Here is a 27,788-nt window from a genome sequence, read left to right as displayed (position 1 = left end):
TCCAAGCAAGCCAAGCAATCACCATCCAGCAGGGATGAGATGGACGTGAAGGTTGCCTGCACAGTGGACAATACCGTCCTACACACACCCTGAGGCCCTTTTGCATTATCTTCCCCTATAGACCATAATTGCACACAGTAACAAATGCTGCAGCTCTTCCTCTTTCAGCTTTCAATGAACCTGTGATTTGTGTGACCAATGTTAGTTTTACTTCAGAATCAGAATACCATAATATGCCGGTTTAAAAGGCGTCAGAAATCGGCTTTGTAAATGTATAAATGAAAGAGAATGATGGGGACATTGAGTTGTTCAGTTGAGGGGTTATCAGAACTTTTGTTATTAGAAAGCTTTTACTGTGAAGCAGCTTTAGAAAACCATTAGTGTTTAATTAAAGGATCTGTTGTAAACAGACATGCACACCCAGGGCTATTGACTCATCAGAACACTATTACTAGACTAGACAAAGTGTATGGCGAGACAATCCATGGACTATACTGAAAGACGGATGGACTGGTTATAGAGGGACAGAGACTGACGGACTGGTTACAGTGGTACAGAGACTGATATACTGGTTATAGCCGGACACAAAGACTGATAGACTGGTTATAGCCGGACAACACAAAGACCGATGAACTGGTTATAGTGGTACAGAGATTGATGGACTGGTTATAACAGGACACAAAGACTGATAGACTGGTTATAGTTGGCCACAAAGACTGATGGACTGGTTAAAGTGGGACTGATGGACTGGTTATAGTAGTACATAGACTGATAGACTGGTTATAGTGGGACAGAAAGACTGAAATACTGGTTATAGTTGGCCACAAAGACTGATGGACTGGTTGTACTGGGACAGAAAGACTAATGGACTGGTTATAGTGGTACAAAGACTGATGGACTGGTTATAGTAGTAAAGAGACTGATATACTGGTTATAGTAGGACAGAAAGACTGATCGACTGGTTATAAGGAAAGAGTCCTAAAACCCAGTAATTAGTTAGCACTTCACAACTTCTGTTTTTCTTCGTCTCTAAGTCAAACATTTTTTGGAACTTGCTTTTCGTTAGACGCCTGAAATAAGGTCTGTGGTTAAGAGAGAGAGAGAGAGAGAGAGAGAGAGAGAGAGAGAGAGAGAGAGAGAGAGAGAGAGAGAGAGAGAGATGTTTGTGTGTGCACAATAGTGCCCGTAATAGTGTTCACTGGAGTGCAGCACCTCAGCACCCCCACTCAAAATACCTTCCCGCGCCTCTGATTACAACTACGTGCAAATGGCTAATTATGCAAATTAGGCGATGACGTCATTTAGCGACTTTTAGGACAGACAATAGCTACTTTCCTTACTATGGAGTTGGCAACACTGCGTGACGTCATCTTCAATGCGAAACAGAAAACCGACATCAGCCGTAAGCTGTTAGCCCTGAGAGCTCACAGCTCCTCATATCTGTTCGGAAACTAGACAAGAGTTAAACAAGTACAAACCACAGACTGTCTGTGTCATGGTGAATACAGTAGCTGGTTTATTTATGTCTGTATAGGCCGTTGTTGTGAGTGTGGACGGTCGGAGCATATGCTGCGTTAGCTTAGCTGATCTCCATTCAGAAAACACGCATTTTAAAAGTTTTTTCTGTCTGCAGACTTGTCAAAGCATTAATTCATGGTTTTTACTAGCCGGTATCAGTATGTTTTTACTTCGGCATCATTTCGAAACGTGTATTACAATTAAATCACGGTAAAATATGTTCATTTTGTTGTAGTTGCCAGCGATTCTCTCACTAGTTTAGCATACTCAGCTTGGTTGTTGGCCCGGAAAGAACCTCGATTTTGGAGAGCCAGAAAACTGTGAAAAAGTACCCGCTAGCCGGAACTACGCCTAGTGGAAACGCAACCAAAAACGGGCCGGGCACGGCACGTCATGCTTAAACCACGCTGTAGTGGAAATGCGCCATTAGATGAATTGAGAGTGGTCCACCTAACAGTGGGGGTTGCAAGAACAGATTCAATGGGTATTATACTTTTCTTTGCTCACCATTTTCTTGAGTGTTACCACTAATGGACGGAGACTATATTCCAACGAGTCAGCACAATAGCCTGCTTCTATTTCAGGCTCCAAAATAGAAGTGTTTTTTGGGGACTGAAATGGAAGCAACATTTAATGGCAAGGCTAAAAGATTGATCAAGTATGTTTTTTCCTGTATTTCCTGTAACCAATTTGTCCTAATAACTAGATGTATTACAACAGTCATGGCAGCATGTTCAGTCTTGCCAGCCTTTAGATCAGGGGTGTCAAACTCATTTTAGCTCAGGGGCCACATGGAGGAAAATCTATTCCCAAGTGGGCCGGAGCGGTAAAATCATAGCATAATAACAAAAAAATGACGACAACTTCAGATTGTTTTCTTTGTTTAAGTTTAGTGAACTTTAGTGCAATAACAGTACAAGCACATTTAGACTTGGCGTATCAACAAAAAGCCATACAACAACATTAAGTCATATACTGGGAATGAACAAAATACAAAAACTCTTCTCAAATAACTAATTTGTCATTTTAACATATTAATCCTGTACTAACTCTGAATTGTTCAATTTCCTCTCGTAAATCAAAGAAACGCCTCAGCACAATGCCTCGGCTTAACCATCTTACCTCGGTGTGGTAAGGCAGGCCGTAGTTGTGGTCTTTATCTCTGAGAAGGTTGTCAAACTGACGGTGATTCAAGCCTCTTGATCGGATGAAATTAACAGTTTGGACGACCACCTTCATGACGTTATCCATCTTTAATGACTTGCAACACAATGCCTCCTGGTGCAAAATACAGTGAAAAGTCCAAAAATCACGTCCTCCATTTGCAGTCTGCACTTTTTCCCTGAATTTCGTCACAACACCTGCTTTTTTCCCGATCATTGAAGGCGCACCGTCTGTAGCCACGCTGACAGCGCGTGACCAGTCCACTCCGACTCTGTCCAGGGCACCCTCGAGTGTGTTGAAAATATCAGCCGCTGTCGTGGTATCCGTCATCGGCACCAACTCCACAAACTCCTCGGTTACGGTCAAAGTATCATCAACTCCGCGGATGAATATGGCCAGTTGCGCAACATCTGTAATGTCCGTGCTTTCATCAATTGCAACTGAAAACGCAATAAACGACTTAACTTTGCGCTTCAATTGGCTGTCCAAATCCTCCGAAAGATCAGAAATCCTGTGTGCAACTGTGTTTCTTGTCAGGCTGATATTTTCAAAAGCTTGACGCTTTTCAGGGCACACAATCTCTGCAGCTGTCAGCATGCATGTCTTCACAAATTCACCCTCGCTAAATGGTTTTGAAGCCACTGCAATTTCATTAGCAATAAGGTAGCTGGCTTTCACTGCAGCATCGCCGATTTCTCGGCTATGAGTAAACACAGACTGCTGTTTTTTCAGACCCGCCAGCAATTCCTTCACCTTTTCGCTTCTCTGTTTTCCTTTCAAGTTATCATATTTGTCGGCATGTTGAGTCTCATAGTGGCGACGAAGGTTATATTCTTTCAGCACTGAAACGTGCTGCGAACAAACCAAACACACGGGTTTCCCATTCACTTCCGTGAATAAATAGGAGGATGACCATTTTTCTTGGAAAACTCTGCACTCTGTGTCCACTTTTCTCTTTTTTGATAGCGACATTTTGGGGAGTGAGGAAGCCAAGCACGATAGACTGTAAACACAGGATTACTTCCTCAGCCCCGTTATACATAGTTTGCTCGCTTCACATAATTGCTATTGCGACACCCAGTGGACACATTTAGAACAGCAGTTTCTTTCATTGAAAAATTGCAGCTCTTTTTATTTTTTATACTTTCCAAAATCATCTCGCGGGCCGGATTAAACTTGTTCACGGGCCTGATCCGGCCCGCGGGCCGTACGTTTGACACCCCTGCTTTAGATAGTTGTTAGCAACAGAGATAGACAAACGCCAATATAGTTATAGTTATAAATATGGCTGTTCAGCTTAGCGAATCAGTGCATGAGAAGCGAAACGGAAGTGAGGGACCCAAACAAACGATTACAATCTGAGATTTCATTTAACTCCAGCTCTTGTCACAGGTTCGGGAAAGCCCCATGAGCTTCTCGCTGTAGAGTGAAAATGGAACGCAGACGCTATTTGTTGTTTGTTTATATCACGCAGTCTGTTCTTCTTCTCTCGGTGTATCACACAGTCTGTCTTCCGGTTGTTGCCTCTTTTGAATGACGAATACACACTACCGCCGCCTGCTGGTGAGGAGAGTTATTGCCACTCACACATGCGCAGTTCGTACGTGCAACTTTGCCATCGGCTGAAGTCTTTGCAGTGTGTTCCAGTGCGAAACATGGCCAAGACGCAGGAGACGTGAGGCAACGTGAGGCGACGCGTGAGGTGACGTTCCGTCGGGACGTGTCAGTTTGGTGTTTAAGGACCTTAAGGCTGACCCTATTGTAACCATATTGGATAGCATCGGGCTGCTAATGCTAATGCTAGATGTTATAAAATGTGTGAGACATGACGGCCACTGTTATTTAGAGATATTAGAAGAAGTGGGATTGATGTGATGGTGGTTCTACCTTAGCAATGGTCTCGTGGAACTTGAAAAGTGGATCCAGCGTCTCCGGCGACTCAGCAGAAAATTGGGCTTCAGACAGGAAACTGGTGGTCTGAGATGAAGGAAACAAAAGAAGCATTTGCCACACATTATACCACATTGAACATGTTCATCTCTCTTGTCATTTCAAGTGAAATCATTGTCTCATTTAAAAACATGTTCTGTGACATTCTTCCAGTCCAAGCCAAAATGAAAACACAGCTTTTCTCATCTGTTGTTTTTTAGTTTGTTCTATTATTTTCCAAGAGTGGAGTGGCCTGTCAAGCTTTCGACAGGAAAACAACAGTAACTGCTCTCAAGGCCACCCTGCTGCCAGGACATTTTGTTCTGCTGTCAAAAATATACATTCACACACACACATAGAGTCCCACAGACAAAGTCACACACCCATACTCTACCTCATTGCCACCTCAGCATATTTTTTTCATTCCCCCGAAACAAAGCACCTTATTTTGACTTCAAAGTCCCGCCGCTGCCTTTGTAGAGGATTTGTTTTTTTCCTGAAGTCAGATTAAGTAGCACTACCAATAATCTCAAAGGTTCAAACACTAGAATTCTTCCTGTATAGCACAGAACAAATTAATATCTGAAAAACGCATATATATATATATATATATATATATACACTGAACAAAAATATAAATGTAACACTTTTGTTTTTGCTCCCATTTTTCATGAAATGAACTCAAAGATCTAAAACATTTTCTATTTACACAAAATAAACATTTCTCTCAAATATTGTTCACAAATCTGAAAAAATCTGTGATAGTGAGCACTTCTCCTTTGCCCGAGATAATCCATCCCACCTCACAGGTGTGGTATATCAAGATGCTGATTAGACAGCATGATTATTGCACAGGTGTGCCTTAGGCTGTCCACAATAAAAGGCCACTCTGAAACGTGCATTTTTGCTTTATTGGGGGGGTCTGGGGGGTCCGAAAACCAGTCAGTATCTGGTGTTAGGGTTAGGGTAATGTTGTGAGTCGAGTGGCCTGTGTTCGTCGTCCATCACCACCACCATGGGCCACTCGATTGATGTGCTCAGGAACATAATGTGGCTAGGTTGAGGAGAATTTAGGGAAGCTACTGGGCTGTCTGAACACAACGGAGTGAAAAAAGCTCAAACTATTTCAGAAACAATGTTTGATGTGCTCAGGAACATAATGTGGCTCTATCTGACAGTCCGATGTGTTTTTATATCATGTCCATCCATGACCAGACAAGAATGTCGGATAATGGGGGATTCTGCAAAAACCCTGTCTCACTTTTCTACAGTTTTTCCACATGGCCACTTTCGGATGGTCAAGGTTGGGAAAGATTGTGGATATGGCTATGGTGAAGATATGCAAATTAAAACACTTAGGTCAGGTGAAGAAAAATACTGTTTAGGGTCGATGAAAGTTGAACATGAATTGTGTGTCTACAATGAAAAACAAACTTTATCTTCAAGACAGTTTTGCTTCTAACCCAAATGCCTATTACCAGAACATTGGCTTCAAAGGCAAAGGTAAGCGTAAGCACTATCGAATATGACGATAATTTAGTCCTGGAATAATTTAAAATAGGTGTATGTGTTTCGATAGGAGTTACTGAAGTACAAATGCATCAGTTTGTGCGCCCTGTAGAAATGTATTGTGTGTGTTGTGGGTATTTTAGCGATAAAACATTCAGTAAGTTAGGCGTTCTCAGAGTTTAAGCATAACTCTGATTAGCAAGTTGATGTTCATCATATTGAACATAAATAGAACAACCTAGAGTTTGTTATGATTCTGTAGAAAAACATTTAGATTTTAAGGAAATCGTTAAATATCTATCTGGGAAAAGCAGCTTGGATCTGGGATGAACCTCACCAACAATCTGATGCAGGCAATGTGGCAGCAGCTACGTGGGCACGTTAGGGGAGTATAGCTTTAACTTAATAATTCACATATTTACACATTGCAAGGAATAAGCCGAAAGCTTTTATGAAGCCTGCTTGAGTGTTGCCTCCGAATAAATATGTGAATTATTGAACGCAACATCTGCCTCAAAATATGCCCCTGTTGTGGATGTCAAGCTGAATATGTGCGGCCTTTCCCAACAAGTAGCCTCATTCCTCCCAATACCCGGTTACATTGCGAGTAGCCCTCTCACACAGTTGTTTTGCCGTGTCTACTGAGCAATGATTGGTTTAAAACCAGAGGATGTAGATGCGTGTACACAAATGTGGTTAAACAATGGCCGCTCACAAACAGGAAGGTATGCAGTTGTTGAAGCTCATTACTCAGTTTAAAGCATTATTGCAATTATTACTCTTTGAAAGCAGCAATTGGTTACTTCTGCTGATATATTATTACCCAGGGGCCCACAGTTAAAAATATTGACATGATCATTAATCTGGCTTTTCCTCACCTAAGTCTGGCTAACACTGCAGCCTTTGAGGATGCTGCTGCTCATCCAGAACCTTCTATCTCACTAGATATCCAATGCCATGATCTTAACCAGCTTTCTCCAACCCTTTTTAATCACATCTGATGTAATGATAGATATATGCATGTGTAGTTGATTGGGCATCATGAGCCTCATCATATTCTTTAAATGGAACAATATATTAATATTTACGGTGGCCCTGAAGTGCAAGGTATGCACAGCATTTTAGAAAACACTACAACATTTCAGAAAACACCACAGCATTTCAGAAAACACAACAGCATTTCACAAAACACCACAGCATTTCACAAAACACCACAGCATTTCACAAAACACCACAGCATTTCACATTGGACGGAAAGGGTATTCCTTTAGGGAGAACACTTCTTGCTTGTGATTGGACAGAGCCAGCCAGAGAAGCACTGCTGTGATTGGTTGTTTTTGCTCCCAGTCAAGAAATAACGCTTCATGATTGGCCCAACACATCAGCCGTTAGAGCACAAACTCAGAGCTCACAGCTCCTCATATCTGTTCAGAAACTGGACAAAAGTTAAACACAGACTAACAAAAGGACTAACCATCATGCAACGCACTAGCAAGACGTTGATCGCAATTGTGCAGGTCTCGCTTGTCTCAAACAAGCCTCCTGTCTGTCATGGTGAATACAGTCGTTGCTTTATTTATGTCTATATGATGTTGTTGTGAGTGTGGACAGAGCAGCTACAGGTTAGTTTAGCCTGATGGATCCGATTCCATTCAGAAAACAAGTATTTTAAAAGCTTTTCGCCTGCCATCTTGTCTGCAGACTTGTCAAAGGATCTCTGGATCTGGATTAATACTGAGCAGAACCCAGAGGTATCACGCTCAGTGGGGAATGGATGATCCTGGCTAAATGTCTCTTAAAATTTGCCAGAAACACTCCACGGTTTCTGCAATGACAGCTTCTTCTGGTAGCAACTTTCACTCTGATTGTTCTCGGAAAGAACGAGTATTTAAGAGTGTCACTAGTTGCGAAAATTCGCTCGAAGTTCAAAGAGTTGGCTTTGCGGTTGCACTTCTTCTAACTGGCTCTAGGTAAATTGATGCATCAATGGCTGAGATGTTATGGACAATCTTGCAGAAGAGAACCAAACGAGCCAATCGCCACCTTTCACTTAATTCCACCCAGTTCAACCGCTTGAGCATTTCTGTGACACCGCTGTCCCATTCATAATCTCCAAAAATGAATCTTGCACCTCTTCTTTGTACTGATTCCAGGGCATCACTAACTTTATCAGTGTAGGGATCCCAGACCGAGCTGGCATACTCTAGTTTAGAACGTACTAGGGCCACAAAAGCTGTCTCCTTCAGTTTCTGGGGACAGGTTCCGGCGTAGGAAGCCGAGCGAACGGTTTGCCTGTGTTACAATTTGGCCAATGTATTGGCCAAATTTCAGGTTGTTATGGATTTCTACCCCAATATAAGGCAGGTGGGTCACCTCTTTTAACACCTGGCCACATAGAGTATAGTTTTTAATGTGCGGGTTTGTTGATCTGCTTGTTCGTATGACGTAGCACTTACTAGTATTAAAGCACATTCCCCAAGTGTTAGCCCATTCCTGAAGTCTAGTCAGGTCACCCTGTAGGTCTTCTTGGTCACTTCCATTTTGAATAGGCCTGTAGAGCAGGCAGTCATCCGCGAATAACCGCACTGTAGATGCTCCATGTAACGGCAGGTCATTAATGTAGCATAAGAAAAGCAATGGACCCAGCACAGTGCCTTGTGGGACAACAGAGTCAACGTGAACTGTACTTTCACCCCTTCTACGACTACTTGTTGGCTCCTTTGCATAAGAAAGATTGTGGTCCAATCAAGTATTGGGCCAGTTATACCCATGTGGGCCAGCTTTAGCAACAGGCGCTTATGTGGAGCCGTGTCAAAAGCCTTTGAGAAATCAAAGATTGCGGTGAGGACATTATGCCTTTCCAGGTGATTCAACAAGTGTTTGCAAATGATGTGTTCCAGGAGTTTACAACATACTACTGTCAGGGAAACTGGTCTGTAATTTGCGGCGGTGTGCCGGTCCCCTTTCTTGAATGTAGGCTTAACGTTTGCCTGCAGCCAGTCATCGGGTAGATTTCCTGTTTGCAGTGACTGCGTGAATACGCACTTGAGCAGTGGGCCTATTTGGGGGGCCAGCATTTTGACTATACGATTGGGTAGACCATCTGGGCCGCTAGCCTTGTGGATCTTAATATTTGCCAGTAGTTTGGTCTCTCCTTCAGTGGTGATGATCAGGTCTTCTATCTGCGGGGCTGGATCTCCCGATATAGAGGGCTGGCTACCATCATCCTTAGTAAATACAGATTTAAATTGTTTGTTGATGAGTTCAGCCTTGTCTTTGCTGCTACTTTAGAGGTCTTCACCCTCTCTAATAGGGGAGACTCCAATATTGTCCGCTGCACAATCTTTGACATATTTCCAGAATAGTCTGATATTGTTTTCAGCAAGACTCTGGGTGAGTGTGTTTTCAATATAGTCCCAGTTAGACCCTCCAGAAAAACGCAATTCTGCGATCGCAGATTTTTAAAAGGCCGCATATTTATCAAAAGGCCGCATAATCGTCTTGACGTGAAGTAGTGATGATGACGCGATGTCATCAGCTTGCGCATCACAGAAGGTAAACAACACCGTAGAGTGAACGTGTGGAACTCACACGAGAGAGAAAACACCAAGATGAAAAAATCTGATCCATCTCATTTACCGACGAACATTTCTGCTAAAGATCGGGCAAAGTAGTACCCCGATGTCTTTCACGAAAGTGGGGGGAAACTATTCTGCACCCCGTGCAACTGTGTGTTGGAGCATAAGTCATAGAGAATATCGACGCTGACGACCCACTTTAATTCATTCAAACATTCGAAAATGCTTTCTGCTGTTGCAGACAAGAAAGCCAAACAACTCACGTTCACCGAGGCATCAACCTCCAAAACCCTTTCGAGGGCTACAAGAAACAAAGTGAGTAACCTACAAGATTGAAGCTGGTCATATAACGAACGAGTACATGAAAACAGAATGAGGCGGAGAAGTGTGTGTGTGTGAGAGAGAGAGAGAGAGAGAGAGAGAGAGAGAGAGAGAGAGAGAGAGAGAGAGAGAGAGAGAGAGAGAGAGAGAGAGAGAGAGAGAGAGAGAGAGAGAGAGATGTTTGTGTGTGCACAATAGTGCCCGTAATAGTGTTCAGAGAGAAAAATAGCCCAATTGCTTTTACAATACATAAACATTGAATGTGTTTAATTGAATAGGAAAGGGGTTTAACGTTAGTGGCAGGTTGTGTGTGAGAGAGAATAAATAAGACAGCCCAATATTTAAAAAAAATCGATTCTTTTTCGCAACTTCCTGCAATTTCACCGCATAAAATCACATAAAAACCCTGCATATTTAATCGCATAATCAAGGATTTTAGCCCGCATAATCAAGGATTTTTGCCCGCGTGTTTCTGAAGGGTCTACCCAGTGTGCACTGCAAAGGTTATTTTGAACATGTTCCTTTTGGTTGCGGAAGTTTTCCCAATCACGAGTTTTGGCTGACCGCTTGGCTTTGTTGTACAACTTCTTTTTCTTTTTTCTTTGGCGTTTCATGCAGTGAGTGAGCCAGGGAAGGTTGTGCCGTGTGGTAGTGAACTTGGTCAGGCTGTGCTTATCCATCTGTGAAAACAGTTCTTCTCTGAGCATATTCCAGTTGTCATTCACAGTTTGCTGGTTTTCTGTTCTAACAAATTATGTGCTGAACACTTCCAGCTCAGTTTGGATGGCTTCCCAGTCTGCTAATGAACATTTGTAAATTTTTCTCTGGGCTTTCTTTGTATATACAGGATGTATACTAGAGTCCATCATGACAGCACAGTGATCTGATATGCCTGGTATTGTTTGCACATTTTGCACGAGCGTTTGATTTGAAGTGAATATCAAGTCTAATATGTTCTGTTTTCGAGTAGGCTCGAGTTGTACTTGTGTTAGTGAGTATTCTTTGACTAGGTCTAAAACATGTTGGTTTAGAGCTATGTTGCTTGTCCCTGGTTGTTCATTTTCCCAATCTATACCAGGTGCGTTGAAGTCACCACCTAGAATTATTGTTTTTTCTGATGCGTTACCAGGCAATAGAGAAATTGATTTCCGAAGCTCATCCAGTTTGGTGTGATGGTCACTTGGTGGTCTATAGAAGCTACCAATGTAGAATTTTTTGCTAACTTGGGAAACCTTGACCGAGACCCACATGATTTCAATTTCTGTGTCTGTGGTTGCAATCCTTGTTGCTGTAAAGCCTTCCTTTATGCCGATGAAGACTCCACCTCCGTTTATATTGCGATCCTTCCTAAAGATAGTATAGTGTTTGGGGAATGCTGCACCATTATTTATAGTTTCATCTAGTCATGTCTCGTTCCCAATTATGCAATCTGGTTTGGTGTCATCGATGAGAGCATGCAGGTTGGGGGTCTTGCCCTTTACGCCACCGTAGTTGATCATCCGCAGAGTTTGTGTTTATGGTTGACAGGCTTTCACTCACTTCTTGGTCACTGATTTCAGATTGGTTTTCAGTTGTCAATATTACATTGTTATTGGCGGTTGCTGGGTGTCCATTTTCTCTATATTGGGTTATGGGTTCGAGATCTATTCTTGCTTCCTTAGTTTGACTAGTCGCAGGTTCCAGGGTGGACCGCAAACTCGGAAGACGTAGTTTTTTGACTCACTGGCTGCTGTTTTTGCCTTGGCCTCCTCGACTTTATTCCTGATGAGTTCACGATCTTCCTTGTTGTAGTCATTTGAAATGCTTATTCTCTGATACTTGTTTTCACTGTTTTTTAGTTTCCTCAAATTCTTGAATATTTTCTCTTTGTCATCCCTGTTGTTGAGGACAATTTTTAATGGTCTTTTCCGTTTGGGGCCCTGGGTAGCCTGTGTTCCTAGTCTGATAACCTGTTTGGTCCGAAGTTTCCCTATTTCAAAAATGTTTTCACAAAGACTGTCAAAGAACTCTACCGGGGTTTCTTCAGTACTCTCATCTGCTTGGTAAATGCATCTGCATTAAAAAGCATGAATTCATGGTTTTTACTAACTGGTATCAGTATGTAGTTACTTCGGCATCACTTTGAAACATGTATTACAATTAAATCACTTTCAAATATGTTCATTTTGTTGTAGTTGGTATCTCCCATAGGATTTACATGGAGATACGCCCCGTCCCCTCTCCAACGTGTCTTGTTTGAATGACAGGAGCAAACACAGCTGACAGCCGCGGTGAAACTCGAGCGATTAGAGCGATGCGAACATTGGATAGACTACCATAGTATTTAAAAGGAGATAAGCCCCTTAAAAACCATGAATTAATAAAGCATTAATTATGTGTTTACTCCTGTCATTCAAACAAGATGCTGGAGAGGGGGCGGGGCGTATCTCCATGTAAATCCTATGGGAGATACCAAATACAACAAAATGAACATATTTGAGCGTGATTTAATTGTAATACACGTTTCAGAGTGATGCCGAAGTAACTACATACTGATACCAGTTAGTAAAAACCATGAATTAATGCTTTTTAATGCAGATGCATCTACCAAGCAGATGAAAGTACTGAAGAAACCCCGGAAACTTCGGATCAAACAGATTATCGGAATCGAATCGATCAGGCTAAACTAACCTGTAGCTGCTCCGTCCACACTCACAACAACGTCATACAGACATAAATAAAGCAGCGACTGTATTCACCATGAAATAGACAGTCTGTGTTTTGTATATGTTTAACTTTTGTCCAGTTTCTGAACAGATATGAGGAGCTGTGAGCTCTGAGTGTGTGCTCTAACTGCTGTGTTGGCCAATCACAAAGCGTCATTTCTTGACTGGCAGCAAAAACAACCAATCACAGCAGTGCTAGTCCAATCAAAAATAAGAAGTGTTCTCCCTAAAGGAATACCCTTTCCGTCCAATGTGAAATGCTGTGGTGTTTTGTGAAATGCTGTGGTGTCTTTCTGAAATGCTGTGGTGTTTTCTTAAATGCTGTTGTGTTTTGTGAAATGCTGTGGTGTTTTGCAGTTCAGGGCCACCGTAAATATAAGTCCATTTAAACATTAAGAAAAAGTGGAAGGGAACCCTAACTTCATACACAAAATACTTATAGAAAATAGTATTTTCACACGTTTGTCTAAAAATGGCATCAAATTGCAACCTTGGCTTGAAAGTCATATCGTGTTTATGATTCTGTGTACGTTAGAGGCCGCTGACATTAAGCTGGACATTGTGTATTGTTTAAATGTATACTTTGAGGAACTGCCTGGGGCCTTGAAACAATCCATTTAGCATTTCTGTGGGCGAATACTGACTAATTTGCTTGACATGTAAACCATTTTATCTGTGACCATACATAATTTCATAGTTGTAGGAGTTAAACGCTGTTTTTAGCTAACAAAAACAACAACAATCCCAGTGCCATATTTGGTAATAATATTTAACAGAACTTTTAATTAATAGTTTAAACATAAGCTTTGAACAGAATAAAAAATGTGAACAAAAAATGTGTGGACACGGAATGACCCAGGTGCGTTCAATTGTTTTTAAAACGACGTGCTCAGTGCAAAAACTACAAACAGACATAAATAGTGTTTTTTTGTGCAGCAAACAAATATATATATGTATATTTCTCTGAGGGTAGAGCCCAAACCCAGTGCTTAAAGAAGGTGAATATGGAACACACATTCACCAGATGGCAAATCTCAAAAGTATGGACACATTGATTGCATTTAAAATCTGAATGTTATACTCTTTGTAACCCTTTAAAGTGCTTTTACACATACAGGTCAGCATTCACTCATTCACACACATTCCGACAGAACAAGAGGCTGCCAAACAAGGAGCCACCTGCTCATGTATACACTAAAAGCTATTAGCAATGCTATTGGGAGTAACTTGGGGTTTAGTTTTTTGTCAAGGGGGACACATTTACATGTTGACTGCAGAGGCTAGGGATCAAACCTCCAATATTGTTGGCATGGTGGACTTGTGAATAAGCAAGTGATTGCAAACAAGCTCCATATATCAACTGAAATGTCCCATGAACACATTAGGAAATAGGCCCTAAACGCACATACATGAACTGTAACACTCGAGAGAATCCACCTGCTGGTTCTCCTTTCTCGGTACAGTACAGCGCCATTAGCCATGGGTACGTGGAGCTAAGCGCAGGGCCAAATGAAGCACTCTGCTCTGTACTTCACAGGGTCAGGATGAAGGGGCTTTGGAGAGCGAAAGCCCTTAAACAAAGAGAGTGATAGCCAGGATCAAAGACACCAGCGCTCCATTCACTTTGTACTGAGAGCCCTTTGTACTGCTTATCTGCCCCTCACTTCATCTCTCACAGTACAGGCCCTCTGTTCGCCTTGATCTTAGGCGTGCTCTTGCTCTATACCCTTTCTCTTCTTTGGTATCAAATTATCATCCTTTCACAAAAATGCTGTCATGCACTTTCCTCAGAGTGATGATTTGATGACCAAATTGGAAGAGCTAAATACAAATTTACATTTTTCTTAAACATCATAATACCTTATACTTGCATGCTGTGCAAAAAAAAAAGTTCATACTGAGGGGTTAGAGGTTGAACACAAGTGCATGTTCCTGTCTGAGGACATGCCTACTTGGAATTAACCACATACATACCTGGATTTATTCTGTCACTCCACGTCATTAGTCTGGGTCGTACAATAGCCAGCTTTCCTTTCCCATGTGGAGTTTGTTTACTCTCCTTGTGTTGGCATGGATTCCCTTTGGATGCTAAGGCTTCCTACTGCAGTCAACCATTAAAAACATGCTTAAGCTGGAGAGTCTGAACTGTCTATACCTGCCACCAACTTAAAAAGATAACACCATTTTGACTTATTTTGCTTCAAGCATATTCTTCTCAGTAAACATTGCGGTATGATCAATTCCTGCATGTGCAAAATAACATTTTCACATCAACTGCATAAACTGCTTCAAAGACATAATCACAAAACAATCACACAAAGACATACCGTGGAATATAATATGTTTTTCTTAGCAGAAGAAATATTATGATTTTTATCCTGTTAAGCCCCGAGCCTGTTTTTCAGGTCTCAGGCTCGAAAATGACATTACCAGAACAAATGACCACATCTTCCCTTCTAAAAGGGTTAAATTAATAATCTTTTTTCTCAATTTAATGATAAACCTGTGAGTTGGATGTAGACAAGTCAGAATCAATATCGATGTTTTTTTATTTTAAAGAAAATTCAGATTGAACATAGTAAAAATCTGCAAATTATAGTGTCCGTCCAAAGACTATTTTTTACTTATAGTGAAAACTACCCTTGGATGATGGTAAGGTAGACTAAAAGCTTTAGGAATCCAAAGTACAACATATAATAAGTACCCTGTATCAAAATTGATGCAAAACAACAGACATTTAGAGAGGTTTAGCAAAAAAAACTCCACCTCTGAGGTGATTTGGGTGGAAATGGCCGTTTTTACCGTTTCTCTGGAACCCATTGGTCGATTTTGGTGATTGACATCTCTTTTTGACCGTTAGAGCCAATAGAATCGAAGGGAAATTTCCCCATACACACACATGATAAAAAAAAAAAGGTGGGGGCTTTGCGCATGCAGGTTTGCATCAGAGTGAACACATCTGGAAACGGAAAAGCAGGTTTATTGCTTATGGATTATCAGAAATCATTTCAAAGTGACACAGACACATTGGATTAACCTATGGATTAACTTCAGCATCGTCTTTATCGTTTTAATGCCATTGAAGACCACTTTTGACCAGACAACGACCAAGGTAGGCCATGTTGCCGGTTTTAGCTACCTAGCGCCACATGTTTTGATGTCTGTTCTTGTTAATAGCTTAGCGAGTTCTAATCATGGAGTGATGATGTATGTACCCATCGATTCTGTGTCATCTCACGATGCTAATCGATGGGTTGGGCGTGCAGCTATGATAAGTAATAAGGGTGTTATGAGTGAGTTTCTGTGCAACACCCCGTTAGCATTTATCGCTTGTGGCTAATTAATAGGCTCAGCGCTAACTTTGTGGGATTTTTGGAAAAAATCAATAAAAATGAACAGTTAGCTGAGTTTCTTCCCGTCACATGGATATAAAACATTCATAGTTTATTGAATATTAAGATGCCCTCAGACGCTTTTTCCTGCAGATGACACTTTTTTTCCCCCGGTATCTGGGGTGCAGTGTAGAAGAGGTTAAGTAAATTCAATCCTTTTCAATTAATATTGGGAATCAAGTCGTTAATTTTGTTTGGATCTGGCCGTGTATTAAGCGGGATAATGTGCAACAAGGCGGTCATTACTGAAAAAAGAACACATTTATATGTGAACCAGTCTGTGAATGTTTAGAGGGGCCCTATTCTGCTATTTTGGGCCAGCTAGCCAATCAAAGCAGACTGCGCTCCAGTTTCCGAGGGTGAAAAGAGGTGCTGCAGCACAGGCAGTATGAGAAAAATAAAGAACTTTTTGAACAATAAAACATGTGAACTGAGACAGTAGAGGCACAAAATAGAAATATGAACCTGAAAATTAGCAGAATAGGGCCCCGTTAACTTTATGATCAAGAGGATGTCAGACAAATCAGCCCGTCCTTTCATCCCAACCTTATCGTAGATAACATTGTTATTGTTGGATAATTATTCATCTCTCCTTTTTATGAAAGCGGAATTCTCCACTCTGCCTTGCCTCAGTTCAACCTCCTTCTTACTTCTGAACATGAATAAAGCAAGGTCGTAAACGTTCTCTTCTTCGGATAATGATAGGACTGACAATATGCCATGAATCAGAGTGTAAGTCTTATCTGACATCTTGAGCCTGCTTCTGTGTAAGAAACATTGATGGAAAGTTTAATGCCAGTTATATGTTGGTGAAAGGAATCAGTTTTGGGAAAGGATTTATGTTATGTCCTTAGTTAGTATTCTTTAATGGTGATTAGACAGGGGGCGAGCAGTGTTGGACTGTTGCAGTAAAAAAACATCTCTTCCACGGAAAATACACACATGTTCACACCAAATGACCGGGCAACCCAGATAGGAAAGGGTAGCAGTCACACTATAAAGTAGTGGTAGAAGATTTGTTAAGTAGTGATGTTACGTATTGCGCCGAGGCTTCGGAGCGTGTGTCGAGTAATCCCCGAAGCTTTTTGTGAAGCATGTATCAAGGCTTGTATCGTTTTGTGCCAGTGACGACATCGATGACAAACGAAGCCTCGCTGCCTGTCGATACCACGTGACTGCTTCAGGAAGCGATTCCGATCGGTTGAACCGGTGAACCACAACGCTCATAATACCCATGGATGTATAATAAGAACCATATTACCCCTCCTGTACCCGGGCCCGGTGACACGAAGGAATCAAGAGAGCTCAGACCCTCACTTATATAGAGGTCGGAACATGTCATAAGTATAAATAGATACAAGCATAAATAAATGTAGGAATAAAAACATGAATAGATACAGGAATAAATATGTTGCAGTGTTTTCAGGGAGCTTTAGTGTGTGTGCTGTGGCTCAGCTGGAAAGCAGTTGACTCATGACCGCAGGGTCCTTGGTTCAACGACTGAACAATACGTATTTTTTGTTGTTTATAAAAGCTACAGCTAAATGAGATAATGTAGTTAATAAATGTATTCTTTGATATGGTTTAGCCTTTCTCAGGCTACAACATGGTTAAGTTTATGAATATTATTAAGGAATACAAATCCCTCTTTGCAATGTTTACCAGCCTCCTTAGGTTTTTCAATCACAATTATTAAACTGGAATAAATACAATATTGTTAACATGAAAATATGATTTAATGTTCGTTGTTTAGAGTTATTCTAAGGCTTTACTCAATGGGAACTCGGTATGAGATAGAGCACACTGTTGAAATGTCCAATCTGCCTGTTTTACACACTTTGACCAACAGGGGGGTTTGTGTTCAAATGAAGCCCATGATGAAGCCTCATGAGATGAACCCTTTTGCGAACCAATTGGCTGGAAAGCTTCAAAGCTTCACAAGGCTTCATCTCACCATCACTACTGTTAAGGTTGAGTGAAGCAAGCAGGACCCAAATGCAGATAACACTGATAATACCTTTATTTCAAGGATAATAATATAATTTGGACAAACAGAACACTCCCCGGTGAACTCAGTCACCAACACAAGACGAACAAACAATAAACACAGGAAGAGACAAGAGTAAATACAGGGAGGGGTAATCACGAGACGAGAAACAGCCGGGCAGGGGAGGAGAAACACAAGGGCAACAGGTGAACACACTCAGACAATTAGACACACCAGGGGAACTAACGACAGGGAGGAAAAAGACAGGGAGAGGGACCAGACAATACACAAGGAGGAAAACAAGACAGGGAGAACCGAACAGCAAAATAAACCCAATACAAGACATACAAAACTAATAACGAGACATAACACAAGAATCGTGACAATATCTATACGGAACTTGCATGTCATTGAGTTTTTTTTCAACTCGCCTGGCAGCGATGCACCATGCAACTGACTTAAAGAACAAAAAATAAAACATTTCTATCAAAGATGTATTGAAAATGCAGTTTATTTTTCTGATAATTACTTTGTTTGGACTCAAAGTCCGAAATGGATGAAATCCAGAAAAACCCACAGTGACAACAACAAAGTGGATTCACCCAGAATCCTCCCTTTTACTACACATTGTTGGCAGTGTGTGAAACTCTTAATCGGCTGACATCTTTTGTGATTAAATGAACAATGTTTGGTCTTCTTGTTTAGTCTTACAGAATTATCTGGCAAAAAAGTATAGTATTGACCCATCAACCTGCTAAAAATGCCTTACAGCACTTAACAGCACCAAGCGCCAGTTGGACATTGCAGAACCATTAAAGTCAGAGCAGAAAGCAGCAGTGCTGTCTCTCCAGCAGCTTCAAAAGTCACTCCAACAGAATTTCCGGCCAGAGCTCAAATTGTACCTTGACCCAAAATACTAACCTCCACAACACACATCCAGTGAGGATCTGGCAAAGAAAGGATGTGGAAGTTAGAGGAATTGTGCTGTAAAACAACAACTTTTGAATCCTTCTAGATAACATAAAATATAGATGGATAGAGGAGGTCACAGATAATATCAATTGTCTAAGGGATTTATCTTTTTATGTCCAAAAGGAAAATTATTTGACTACTAAATCTTTATCTATAAACGATACACCTTGTCATCCCCTTGAAAAAGTCATCACCCACAAATGACTTTTATCCTTACTCCTTGAATAACCTGCTGCAAGTGCACCTTGATATGGCTGTTTTATTTTACCTGCTATGTAAACCCTTACATCATAAAATCTAACCTTAAAGACTTAAAAAGACTCTTTGAGGCGTTCTTTTGATAAAGCGATGCTAGCGTTGTCTGAAGTCATTAATGTATTGTTTATAGGCCTGACAGTATCTCTGCAGAGAGCTCCCGTGACAACTGATGAAAGTGAGAGCTGAGGGGAACAGGGAAGTGAGGACACTTCAAACCCAGCATGAAAGAACTCTCGCACACTTCAGTGTATCTCACAGTACAGAAAATACAATCTATTATCCTTGAAATGATACATCTCTATATATTTAGTGGTGTCATTTGACAGAAGTGGCATTAGTGGGGAGAATTCACGTTATATTTCTTATTTAAAACAATATAAAGTCCTATTTAGTATGTAGGGATGTTTGACACTTATCCCTACCTAAATCAATGCCAAAGATGCTCAGCAGATACAGTTAATGCTGTTTATCTATATCTGTTGATGTTGTGATTGGCCAACTGCTTAAATATGTCCCGCCCCTTAGCCTATTACGCACAATGTGTTGGAGCTCTAGCCAATAGAAGCATGAGTTACATTTTGACATCATTAGTCATTATGTTACGGAAGTAAACAAAGGAGTAAAGTGTTAGCCTACAGAACAGTACAGCTTACAAAATAAATACATTCTGATCCTTTAACAATGAACACTATTACGCTCTTTTATGATTTTTTTGAAACATTTTCATTATGCTAGTATTCCCCAATGTTTATGCATGTAACAATCATTTTATTACATATTTTTGTTATGTTAGTATAGGGAAATACAGTTACTTGTTTTCTATGCTGAACACGTAATGCTGTTACATGTACATCTTGTTTTTCAAAAGCTTATACATCCAAATGTTCTAGTTAAACTTTCATTGTTAATTTGATATAAATCACAGTGCAACTGGGAGAATATGACTCCTCAAACTGAATCATCTACATTGTTTCATTAAAGGTGGAAACACTCAGTTGGAGTCGTTGGAGCAAACAGTGTGAGGTCGACAGCTGGATAGGAAATTGTTGATGAGAGTAAAAAAACAATAATCATTCCCTCTGTGTGGTATTTTACAAAGGTTAATACAAACATTAAGAACCCATTTATTTTTTCATGTACAATTGCAAGGACAATCCAGGAAAAAAGTCCAGTTATTGTGGATTATTGGATTATTGTTGCCTTCAGGTCTATTTTACACTGCAGGACGGATGACTCTTGTTAACAAGGAGTAGAAAAGTCATTATGGTCACAATATCAATCGATCCAGCAGAGCAATAGCCTATAGGCAGGGCCGGCCCTAGGCATTGGCGAACTAGTGAACTGGTAAACACCCTTTGCACCCCGGGCCGGCAACATTTTGCATTTTCCCTGCACGATGGGCGCTGTAAGTGATGAAAGTGGGGGATGTTGACTTATCAGGCGCCCGCAGCTCACAGCCAAAGTGCGAGCGAGCCTCGGAGCGAGAGAGAGAGAGAGAGAGAGAGAGAGAGAGAGAGAGAGAGAGAGAGAGAGAGAGAGAGAGAGAGAGAGAGAGAGAGAGAGAGAGAGAGAGAGAGAGAGAGAGAGAGAGAGAGAGAGAGAGAGAGAGGGCGCGCATGCATCGGTACCGCGGATTGTTGTTGTTTGTTTGGATCAGTTGTGTAGCTATAATTAGATTTCTCATAAAATTACTCTAAAGTGAAAGCTAAACATTGTAAGAAGATCTTATAAGATGTTTTAATCTGTAAAGCACTTTGAATCACCACATGCTGAAAAGTGCTATATGAATAAAATTGCCTTGCCTTGCCAACGATTAAAAATCCACACTCTTAGACCTCTCTTTCTCTACTGAAGAGGCAGCATTTACCATACGTCAACTTGAACTGTTGTGTTATTACTCTTTTTCACTGCATAAATCATATATTTCCTGTATTGCTACATGTTCCACACGGGAATATGCTTGTGAGCTTCACTAACATCTTTGAGTTTCATTGATTGGATCTCTATATGTGTCACAGAGTCAGACCTCCCAGCAGCCTTGTCTCCATTTGAAAAGATTTGCCTTAATGTACACTAGCTGTGTGGGTTGGCGAGTGGGTGGTGTTTCATATTTCTTTATTCAAGTAGTGTATTCCTTGTATACGGTCCTCATTATGTTCAAAGTTAACTCAACCTAATAATGTAAATGTGTGGGTTTCGATAGTAACTCTGAGGTTACAGCTCCTCACACTATCCTGTACATACACAGACACTGGCTTTCAGAACACACTTAAACCAGGGTAATGTGATGCATTTTAAGTCAGGTAGCCAGGGTTAGCACTGATCTCACACTATGGTGGGGTGGGATGACTCATTAGCCTTTATTACTGGCACCTGTTTAACAACAATGGCCTGGCGGTTAGTCTACCACACTATTCCCCCCAAACAGGAAAGGTCGCACTCAAACAAGAAAGAATAGGCCTTACGCAACACCATCCCAATTGTATTGTATATTCATGTATTCATAGTTAATACTAATGACTTGTGATATTTTTGATGGATTCCATGCCATTATAAGAACTCTTAAGCTGCATCTCAATGATATGAGGTAAAATAACTCTGCCCTGATGTTGCTGCTGTGTTTCTATGGATGGAGGGGTTCAGCCTGATTTAGAAAGCACTGTGCTCAAAGTTCAAATTCCTTCTACTTTGACCTTGATTCCTGATGAACTTTCAAAGGGCGACCAATCAGATGAAAGCGAAATGAAACACCGCAAGCGGGTAGGAGAAGTAACCATAGAAGCAAAACAGTTTTTGTACCGCAAGGCATCTGATGATTCCGAAGACCTCCAAGACACTTTACTTGGTGACACCAGCCTCCTCCTCTATAGTCTCTATAAGCACATTAGCACTGTAACAAGACCCGCCGGTCAAAAGCAATATGTCACAGAAAACAGCCAACTACTGCTAGCAGCAACATGTTGACGAAACCAAGGATCAGTCCAAATTAGGAGGGCCTGCTATTCCCCCTTATATTTAAAGTATGGGATTGTCCCACTCTGGGTTTTTTTTTGTTTACATTGGCTTTCTGTATTTCAATCAGGAGAGACGGTTGATGTAAGAGTACATATTTATTGCCAGCAATACACATGAATGTAAAGGAGTTCTGGCGATTAGGCCCCGTTGTGCAGGAATATCATTCGGGAAGGGAGAACCGATCCGATGAAATCCCCCGGGGTCTATACACTGGTGGTGGTGAATGGATAGCTGGGGTCGGTCTGAAGGGGAGTGGCTTAGCTTGACCCTGTATTCGGATGGACGGGAGGTGAAGAGGGGTGGAGGAGGGTTGCGCCGATTCACCTGGAATTAGAGCTGTCAGAGGGGAGAGCAGATTTAAAAGGTTTAGCGGAGCGCTATGATAGGCTTATGAGAATAGAGCGAAGTGATATGTTTAAGCTAGGGAGTGACGCCCCCGATCACTTATGAGGGGAGAGAGAGTAGTAACGTGGAAATAGTGAATGAATGAGTAAAGAAGGTCTTCCTGGTTGAACTTTGAAATTTGTTTGTATTTTCTCTATTATCTATTTTTTTCAAATGAGTGTTTATTTGTTTCTTACTGTGCTTGTGTTTGGTTATTCATGCATGTTTTTTTCATAATTTGTTTTATTTTAATCTCTTCATGCCACATTATTTATTTGAATATTACGAATTACTAAAACTCAGGACATTAATTATGATGAAAATGACCCTTGAAGAATAACATAAGTGAAACATCTGTGTGAAGTAATCTAAACTCGCACATGACGGAGAGGAAGCAGTGGGAGGGAGACATGAGCTAATGAGCGGCTGCAAGGAGGGACAAAGTCAGGAACAGAAAGAAGAGGAAAACTGAAAATAATGAAGAAAGAAACAAAACATCCTTGAGCGAGCTGGAGAGGTTAATGTGGGGAGTTCATGTGAAATAAACACCACAACAGTCACTTTTATCGCTTCGGGAAAAAACAAAATGGGTCCAAGCAAAGAGAGGAGCTGTGCTGTCAAGCTTAGTTCCACCTCAGCTGGATTGTCATTGATTTTCTTTCTTTTATCTTCTTCTCCTGTCCTATATCCGTCTATATTTTTCTCTTTCTTTCCGTCCTTCTAGGTGCTGGATGTAATTGGATTCCCTCTCTGTAAAACTGTGGGCTTAAAACTCTGGATTTGGAGGAATATGGCAAGGTCCGGACAGCCAGTCAATGCTTGTAAAATAAGATGAAGAATATTGCCCTGTGTGCAGCTAACCATGACTAACTGCAGATATAAAGTATTCCTACATAGTATACATATGCCTTTTATATACAAATATACGTCTGCATCAGTTTATCATCACAGTTGCTCCCTAATCAGAGGTGGGAGAAGTACTCAGTTATTTTACTTAAGTAAAAGTAGAAGTACCAGAGTTTAGGAATACTCTGTTACAAGTTAAAGTCCTGCATTCAAAATGTTACTCAAGTAAAAGTACAAAAGTATAAACAACAAAATATACTTAAAGTATCAAAAGTGGAAGTACTAACTATGCAGATTGGTCCATTTCAGAATAATATATATGATATGTTTTATAATGATTGATCATGAAAGTGTTCTCAAAGCTGGTAAAGGTGCAGCTAGTTTGAATGACTTTGTATACTATTTGATTAGATTTCACATCATTCATCTACATCTGTAAAGTAACTAAAGGTACGAAATACATGTAATGGAGTAAAAGTACACGATTAACCTCTGAATTGTAGTGGTATATTATGTACAAAGTAGCATAACATGGAAATACTCAAGTAAAGCACAAGTATCTCAAAATTTTACTTAAGTACAGTAATTGGGGGAAATGTAGTTACTTCCCACCTCTATCCCTAATCTCCGTAGCTGTGTGACCTCAGCAAATTAATTTATCACAAAAAAGCAGATACTTGTGTAACCCAGCATCATATGACCCCAAGGGCTGGAGGAATGGACAAAGCGATACCTCTCACACAGAACCACAAAGGAATCATTTAAATGAACCACCTGGTCCCTGCCAGAGAGCGCTAAACCCAAGGGAGGTTATTTTTCTCATTTTCCAGGACCAGAGTCTGTGGTGTAACTCTAACAAGCATCTCACCTCACACCTGCTCCAGACTCCATGTGGGGTTCATGCCTGGACGTAGAGAAGAAGCCCATAACCTTGAGGAAGATCACCTGAAAATTGTGTTTTGACTCTTATTCTGCTAGAACATCTCTTTCTTATAATAACACAATTCACAGTTAATTACTTTTTTCCCCATGACATTATGTGATTGTATCAAAAGCAGTCGGTTTTCACAACGACGCATTCAGAGACAATCATGGATTTACGTCAACAACTTGTGTTTTGGTCATTTTAGAGTTCCCTCCTTCCGCCTCCTTAAATAATTAATGACAGACTGATAGTAACAAAGTAGGGTACAAATGGGACAGGGGCTTTTTGTGCAGTTTTAAATAAGAGCAATGCCTTGACTTTCGGAATATCAAAATATAACTGACAAATTCAGATAATACGGTGTTAATGACGAGTGGCGAACAAAGCAACCTTATTGCATTACATCAGACATTTTTTTATTGTGTATTTCCTCGGGAAATCCACACAACACACAAACACAAACTCACACAGACTCACACACACTAGCTAACTTTAGTTTGCCTGACTTTTCCTCTTACAGGTAAAAAAAAACATCCTCATCCCTGGTGCTAGTAGTGAAGTGATGAGTGAAGAAAAAGTAGAGTAGCAGTCTGTAACACAACACGGTAAAAGAGCTCAGAGGAACTTCAGCGTTGGCTGATCCATCTCTGTGAGCAAAACCCTTTCACATTCAAGAGGTCATTGGATCCATTGTTAGTAAATCAATATGTATTACTTACTTACTTAAAGTTAATGATTTAATCAAAGTCTAGTTAAACAAACCCATCATAAGGTCCTTGTGATATCAGTACAGCCCTGAAATCCAAATTGTGAATTTACCTCTTACCGAATACTCTTCAGCTGCGTTCATTGTGAAATGGAGAGCCTAGATGGGAATGAGTTATTTGACATGTAGCCCGAAGAAGCACAACAAAAGCAACGGAGAGATTTCATCAGATTCCATCATCAGTTTTCAAAGACACAACTCCTGGAACTGACAGACAAAAGAGAAGGGCAGATTGCAACAAAAAAGATTGCTAAACACTAGCCTGAGCTTTATAAGAGGGTGTATAAAGTGTATACCGTGTGTGTACAGTGTGTGATCCGTGTAGGTGTGTTCAGTAAGGGTCAACCACAAACAGAAAAAGTCGGAAATATTCAATCTTCGGATTAAGTGAGTATAAGCACTACTCAGAGTGAGTATCTTCCAACTGCGTATGACAATTATTTAGTTTTGTGGCTTGTCCCTTATGAGTTAGTCAGATATTTGTTTTAAATGACAATATTTAAAGAGAATGGGGGAATATCTGGGGAGACATCAAAAGAAAAAAGGAATTAAAGGTTTCGGTATCATTCACATTTACCAAGTTGACTACAAATTCAAGTTGCATGTATTATTGGCTGTATGTTTTAAATAAATAACACATTTTCTCTCAAATTCATTATACTTGTAATGAGCCAATCAGTGTTTGGATTTTTTTTTCTTTTTGACCTTTGAGTTTTCTTATGCTAACTTGGGTTTGTGTCTATTCTTATCATGTTTGCAATTCAGCAGTGCATAGACCAACATGTCAATGAAAGGGTGCTGAATTAAAGCATGCTAAAATGTTGTATGTTTACAATATGTATTATATTATGCATTCATTAATTGGTTAATTAATTGAGATTGTGTTAACACAAGACACCTACTATTTATAATTTTGCTGTATATCAATTTTGCTATTTAAGAGTGAAAATGTTGATTGTATTGAGCAACTGAACGCATTCACAATGCATATATAACCTTTTAATCCCAAAGTCACAATATTGATATCTAATTCCATATATTTATTTTCTCAAATTGACTTCCAAACCTTTTCTTCCCACTTTAAAATTCAAAATGTACAAGATTGTATTTGGATCCGACCTGCATAAACCTTGACTAAAGGTTCACTGCCCTCAAGTATTTATTAAACTGTTATTGTCATTGTGCAAACATATAGCTTTGAGTTGGGATTATTTGATCTGAATTTAGACAATGTGGGAGCCTGAACCCTCAAATCCAGTGCAGTCTAGAGTTCAGATTTAAAACCAACTACTGCAGAGAGACAGTTTCCTCCTCCAAAAGTGACTTTAAACTTTATAATGTTCCCTCAATGACTTTTCTCTCTGACCAACAGCCCCCCACCACCTCTCTGCATTCTACTTTCTCATCATCCCATTCCTTTTGAGCCCTAATTCCCCCACATTTTCTTCAATTATCCCTCATTGTCTCCTATTCTTCTCCTCTCCCTCAGCTGGCTCTTCTGAGGTGCTGGTATTACCGCAGGAGGATCTAGAGGAGTTAGTGGCTGATTAGGCAGCAGCACCGAGTAAAGCCTGGTTAATGGTCTCGGGTATTTCTTCAATACAAACTTCCTCTGAAGGCCTAAAACATGCACACACACACAATCAGAGCTTGAGGACTAAAACAAAGGTGGATCCAGAAATGTAACACATATATCTTTTGTAGATTTGTAATTTTTCTGCAGGGATTTGCACTCATTAACCCAAAGGAGAATGCAAAGCAACAATGCAAAGGGCTGTTTTGGTTGCCACAAGTACCAATGAGACAAAGGGTGCGTTTGTTTTACCAAATCTGATGCTCTCATCTAAAATGTGTGTGTTCAGTGTTTTTCTTTCTTATCAATATGTGTACTAAAACAGTCGGCTTTTTCATTCTTATCAGTGAGGATGATAATGTATGAAATCATAGAGAAAGTGTTGGCTAAAGCTAACTTAAGTGATAATGTAAGCTAGTTAGCTGGCTACAGGTTATTAAAGAGGCCCTGTCATGCTATTTGAGGTTTTCCGTATAGCTTGTTGTGCATGTTTATGCTCTGCAAAGGCAACAATCCCAAAGTTCCCTCCAGAGGGAGTTTCTCTCCCCCAATTTTCTTCCATTGTTGTTATTATTGTCACAAATGTCATTACATTATATGTTTCCTAAAAGGACATGGTGGTTTTGTACTATTATAGGTGTATTTCATTTTTCCAGTACAGCACCATCATTTATTATATTATCATTGCTAAAACATAAAATTTACCTCGGAGAGTAAAAAAAATCAACTAAACATTACAGGGATCATTAGGCCCAATCAAACAAACAACTTTTTGTTATTTTTTCTTTATGAGCTCAGCTTTCTGCTCGCTGCTTTAGCGCTGGCAGACGTGTCTTTTCTTCTCATTTCTTGTTTTTGCAGGAGTTTCATGGTTCCTTAAGTAAAAAAAAAACGTCTATTCAGAGCAGAAAAAGCACCTGACGTCCTTTGTGCTTTATCCTTTCAT

The 27,788-nt window shown here is 40.4% G+C and overlaps 1 protein-coding gene across 1 annotated transcript in view; it reads right to left on the bottom strand.

The window, feature by feature from the left end:
* naaladl2 (N-acetylated alpha-linked acidic dipeptidase like 2) overlaps window positions 1–27,788 on the bottom strand; it is a 1,042,014-nt gene that overhangs the window by 202,964 nt on the left and 811,262 nt on the right. The window contains exon 15 of the mRNA XM_079650093.1: window positions 4,570–4,659. Within this exon, the coding sequence (XP_079506219.1) occupies window positions 4,570–4,659 (90 nt within the window). The remainder of the gene's footprint in view (window positions 1–4,569; window positions 4,660–27,788) is intronic.

The sequence above is a fragment of the Notothenia rossii genome, assembly GCF_949606895.1.
Source record: "Notothenia rossii genome assembly, chromosome: 1".
NCBI classification, from domain to species: domain Eukaryota; kingdom Metazoa; phylum Chordata; class Actinopteri; order Perciformes; family Nototheniidae; genus Notothenia; species Notothenia rossii.
This window is presented reverse-complemented; position numbering and strand designations above follow the sequence as displayed.